Source organism: Dipodomys ordii, unplaced genomic scaffold (assembly GCF_000151885.1).
Source record: "Dipodomys ordii isolate 6190 unplaced genomic scaffold, Dord_2.0 Scaffold40, whole genome shotgun sequence".
Lineage (NCBI taxonomy): Eukaryota > Metazoa > Chordata > Mammalia > Rodentia > Heteromyidae > Dipodomys > Dipodomys ordii.
This window is the reverse complement of record NW_012267256.1, coordinates 9,578,558-9,584,174: the sequence shown is the minus strand read 5'-3', so window position 1 is coordinate 9,584,174 and position 5,617 is coordinate 9,578,558. Positions and strand designations below refer to the sequence as shown.

At 43.1% G+C, this 5,617-nt stretch overlaps 1 protein-coding gene across 1 annotated transcript in view; it reads left to right on the top strand.

Moving 5' to 3' along the window:
- The first annotated feature begins 166 nt into the window (after positions 1–166).
- The window catches only part of Smc5 (structural maintenance of chromosomes 5), a 77,717-nt gene continuing 72,266 nt past the window's right edge, over positions 167–5,617 (top strand). Inside the window, exons 1-2 of the mRNA XM_013018398.1 lie at positions 167–413; positions 4,800–4,941. Of these exons, the coding sequence (XP_012873852.1) occupies positions 229–413; positions 4,800–4,941 (327 nt within the window). The 5' untranslated portion in view covers positions 167–228. The remainder of the gene's footprint in view (positions 414–4,799; positions 4,942–5,617) is intronic.

The window sequence follows — 5,617 nt, the reverse complement described above, 5'->3', positions numbered from 1 at the left end:
CGGCCCCAGGCCTCGCCCCGACCCCAGGCCCGAGCTCAGCGCCGCGGGCAGGGGCGGGGAGGAAGGCCGCACCACGCCTCTGACGTCACTGGAGGGACTGCGCATGCGCCAGCTCTCGAGAGCCATCCGGTGCGTCAGCCAGCTCGCGCGGGAGTACGGCGCGGAGGCTCCTGGGGGCCCGCCAGTCGCCAGGAACGGAAGCCGCTGCGGGACGTAGAGGAAGCCAGGATGGCGACTCCCAGCCGGAAGACGACAACCCCCAGCCCCCTGGCTTCCAAGAGGCCGCTCTCGACAGACCTTTCTTCGGAGATCCCGAGCAAGAGGAAGAACTCGACCCCGCCGTTGTCGCTGCTGCCGTCATCCGGGTCTTTCGTGGAGGGCTCCATCGTCCGCATCGCCATGGAGAACTTCCTGTGAGTGGTGCCCGGGCCGCTGCGGGCTGCGGGGCCGGGGAGACGCGCGGGGCGCCCGACGGGGGTGGGCGTGGGGCTCGGGCACCTCCGCCGAGGCCTGGGCAGCTGGAGCACGTTGGTTGCTTGTGTGACTCGACTTACCCCAAACTCGGTTCGGCCAAACCGTTTCGAAGGCCGCCCTGTGCCCGACGGAGAGAGTGTGTCCGGGTCAGGTCCAGCGGAGTCCGCAAGTAGGGCCCTGAGACAGGTGGACAGTTGGAGACAGTGGTGATGGCTACGGGGCGGCGCCACCGAGTGAAACCTTACCCCTCCCGACAGACCCCGGAACCCTACAAAGCCAGCCTTCCCCCCCCCCCCGGCCCCTTCTCTCCTTCTGTGGAACCAGTTGTCATCGTAGAATCTAAGTGTCATAGTAGCTCTCTAGCGCCAGAAAACCTTTTTTTCTCTTCTTCAAGGTCTGTTAAAGTAAGTTTGTATCAAAGTTGAATTCTAGTAGCACTACTGATAGATATATATTTTTTTTCAGACATCTTAATCAGTTGCCAAGTACAGAACGAGATGTTTTACTTGTGCATTACTCCATTTCTTCCTAACTCGATCTTATCTCCATTTATGAGATAAGCACACAGCTGTTCATTCAAACTCCCCCCTCCCTCCCCATTTACATAGCTAATCAATAACCACCTTGCTGTTTGAATCCAGATCACAAAACCTGAATGTAGTCAAGTGATATATTAATATGACGATATAACATAATGATATAACTATATATTTATCAGAGTTCCCTGTGGGCCATACCGAAAGAAGTGGTTAATTTCATCCACAACTAGGAAGAAGACTTGGTAAGGAAGCACTGTAGACAGAAGCGGCCTGGAAGTTTGGAATATTTAGAAATTGTTATGTAGTTCCGTATGACTTGAACTTAGCATGTGAGTGGATAGGTGGACAGAGGCAGCAACCATTGAGTTGCTCTGTGTTTACTATATTGAGAAATAACTTCATCCTGTAGAGTCACAATGTGTGATTTATGTTAGCCTGGAAGTAGTGTTGAAGATTATTTAAAAGAGACTCAAGGCAGTAAGATTTAAAATACAGTGGGGGGAAAATAGAGTTTGAAAATAGGAGCCAAAGGAGAGGTTTGAAAGGATTTAGCTACAGAGTAATTATACAGTTTACGGGGAAAGATGGAGTGTGATATCTTCCCAAGTCTCACCTTGGTTAACTGGCCAGGTGCTATTCAAAAGAGAAATCCATTTGGGAAGAGTAAGTAATAAATGTCATTTAGATTCTGTGGCTTGAAGTAGAAGTGTTCTTTGAGATCTCTAAGATAGATGTTCTATAGGCAGAATTTATAGTAGGAGTATGAACTAATCAGATTTTGCCTGTGTATGTATGTATATATTATAGATAGATGATTGTTGAAGGTGCAGAAATGGTTGAGTTTGCCCCACAGGAACTGCAAGTTGGAAGAATAGAAGGCCTTGCTGTAGTAAGGGTGAGGGAAGAAGAATTTGAGAAGGGACTGTAAGATGAGAACCATGGGAGACTATTAGAGAAGCTAAGGAAAAGAATACTTAAATAATATTTGCACCGGGCACTGGTGGCTCACGCCTGTAATCCTAGCTATTCCGGAGGCTGAGATCTGAGGATCACAGTTCAAAGCCAGCCCTGGCAGGAAAGTCCGTGAGACTGTTATCTCCAATAAACCACCAGAAAAAAACAGAAGTGGTCCTGTGGTACAAGTGGTAGAGCTCTTGCCTTGAGCTGAAGAGCTGAGGGACGAGCCCAGGCTCACAGTTCAAGTCCCACGACCGACAAAAAAAAAAATATTGTTTGCTACATTGAAATCACTGAAAGGAGCCTGCTGAATTTAGAAAACCTTTAATCTTTTGACAAAACAATGGAAAAGAAAACTTTGCAGGAAGAATGAGTGAAGAGTAAGGAGATAAAGCTATAAAAGGGGAGAAAGAAAAGGTAACTAGTTATTGAAGAGGTATTGCACATTTAAGTCATCTGGGATTATATTCAGAAAGCTGTAGCCTGAGGTCATCTATAAGATAACTTACAAACTGTATAGAGGGAGAAGAGAATGAACCTTTGAAAATAGCTTTTTCAGGGGTAGCTCAGAGAAAGGAAACCTACCAAAAGTGGGTTTTCAATAAATACAGTATGAAGAATAAATTTTAAAAATGCAGAGGCTTTGTTTTGCTTTTCACAAGTCTGTTTATAGACTTGTAATTTTATAGACCAGTAATTTATAATTTTATAGACCAATAATTCTCATGCTTTTTCCTGTTTTTTGTTTGTTTTTGTGATGGTCCTAGGGCTTGAACCCAAGGACTGGGTGCTGGGGTTTGCTCATGGCCAGTGTTCTACCACTTGAGATACAGGTCTACTTCTGGCTGTTTGGTTGTTAATTGGTGGTAAGAGTCTCACAGACTTTCCTACCTGGGCTTGCTTCAAACTGCAATCCCCAGATATCAGCCCCTGAGTAACTATGAGATTGTAGTCATGAGCCCCTGTGCCCCAGTTTCCTTGTTGTTTTTATTGAGTACCAGTTAATTTGGCATTTGACCAGAAATCTCACAGCATGAAAGCTAAATATTAAAGAGACTTAATGTGTTGAGATTAAAAAGTTTCGTGTCAGAGAATTTGCTAAATATCTGAAGGTCCTGAACTAGTTCTAATTTAACAGTAATGTTTTTATTAAAACCTACCTGCTGGGGCTGGGAAGGTGGCTCAGTGGTAGAGTGCTTGCCTTGCATGCATGAGGCCCTGGGTTCGATTCCTTAGCACCACAAAAGCAGAAAAGGCCAGAAGTGGTGCTGTGGCTCAAGTGGTAGGGCGCTGGCCTTGAGCTGAAGAACTGAGGGACAGCGCCCAGGCCCAGAGTTCAGGTCCCACGACCAGCAAAAAAAAAAAAAAAAAACCTACCTGCTAACAGAACAAAGCATTGATTCTGTGTAGATTGGTGGAGCTAGGAAGCCAGCAAGAGAATTCTTTGCCACTTACACTAATTTTTATTACCACCTGGCTTTTCAAACTCGTTAATGTTTTAAGTGTTAAACTGAAAAACATTTGTTAAGTTATATACTTAGGAGATTAGCAAGCTAGGGATTTGTGCTTGGGAAGTATTTGTGGGTCCCATTCAGAATACTCAAAGACAAATCAGAAGAAAACCTGATTTTTTTTTTTACTCACGTTTTGTCATATGCGCCCCAAGCAACTGATAAAGATTAGATGCTATGTGGGCAGATAAAATACTTGACACCATGTAGCTGTATGGTGGGAGGAATATTACAAATGTGCTTGATGATTACGTATTCTTGCTTTTTCTCAGAGGGCTACAGATGATTTTAACGTAGACTAACATATCCATTGGTGAATCTTGCACCATGTTAAAGGAAATGATTTTTTAATGATAAGTGAAAACATGGAGTCAAAACATGCCTTCAGTTTTCTATTTAAATAATAGTTTGGAGAGATTGCTTCTAATATTAAAATATGCCAAATTGGAGGGAAAAAAGTCAAAGAATGTGCCATGGTCTCACGTATAAACAAGTTGCTTTAATTTATTTGTACAATAGCTTGATATAGTCTGCCATGTATTGTGCTCTTTTTTATTTATGTGTGTACAGATGTGTGTATGCATCAGCACTGGGTTTAAACTCAAGCCCTTATGGCTGTTGCTTGGCTTTTTTGCCAAGGCCAGCACTCTCATCACTTAAGCCACGCCTCCGGTTCCTTGTAATTATTTCCAGCGGATAAATTATGTCAAACTTTGCTTTCTTGTGGCAGTTTTATATTTTGGCCATGCTGAGATAGGACGTCAGGGCCTCAAACTTGCTATGCATCGAGCACTGTGCCATTATCCCCCTCCCCAGGCTCGGCACAGACTGTTTTTTGAAATTGCGCATGTTTGATATTCCTACTGACTTATATATACATTATCACCTTTTTTCATTTCTTCAGTTGAGAGATTTCTCCTCTACATGGGTAGTTTTTGAAAACTTACAGGGTAAGGATATAGCCTTGTGGTAAAGTGGTTGCTTAGCATGTGTAAGTACCTCTTAAGTGCCCACAAAAAAATAACCTGTAAAGTTAAATTTGTATGGTTAGCTTGTGTTTAGGTAAATTTCAGGAATGTTGTAGATGATGATAATAAAGCAAGAACTGCTTTTGTGAGAAAAATATTTTAAATAAATATTGAGTTATCTGCTTATTTATTTGTTGGTGGTAGTGGCGCATAAACTCAGGGCTTCCCAGTTGCTAGGTAGATGTTCTGCTGCTGAGCCATACCTCCAGCCCAAGAAAATATTTTTCTCCTCTTATACTTAAAGCATCTGTCTAATAATTGCCTAATAATTTCACCTCTTTATAATTCAGAACATATGATGTCTGTGAAGTATCTCCTGGACCCCACTTGAATATGATTATTGGAGCTAATGGAACAGGAAAGTCAAGCATAGTATGTGCCATTTGTCTTGGATTAGCAGGCAAACCTGCTTTCATGGGACGGGCAGATAAGGTAAGTTGATATAATTACTTCTTAAGAAAAGTCAAAGCCATTAATTGCTTTTAGAAATAAATAAATATTTCTACTTCTTTTGCTCAAAGTGAATACCACTTGAGCTACAGTGCCACTTGGCTTTTTTTGAGTAGTTTATTGGAGATAAGAGTCTTACTGAGTTTCTTGCCCGGGCTGGCTTGGAACCTCGATCCTCAGCTTCCTGGGTAGCTAGGATTACAGGTATGAGCCACAGCTCCCAGCCTACATTTTAATTCTTTAGATATAGCAAATGTGTAGTGTTTGAATGTAAGAAATAAATTTGGATGGCAGACAGGCTAGCAGGAGATTTTCCTTTCTGTATTTTGTACCATATATCTAGAGAATTTTATAAGTACCTACTGCCTGAAATGCTAGATATCATGCCATGGTTTTTGTTTTTTGGTTTTTTTTTTTTTTTATGTTACTGGGATTTGAATTCAGAGTTTGGCACTTGTTAGGCTTGCTGTACCACTCTGCCAATGCCTCCCATCCTGATTTTTACTGCTTGTTTTTGTTGTTGTTGTTTTGGGTCCGGTCATGGGGCCTGAACTCCGGGCATGGGCGCTATCCCTCAGCTCTTCAGCTCAAGGCTAGTGCTCTACCACTTGAGCCACAGCACCACTTCCGGCTTTTTTCTTTTTGCTTATGTGGTGCT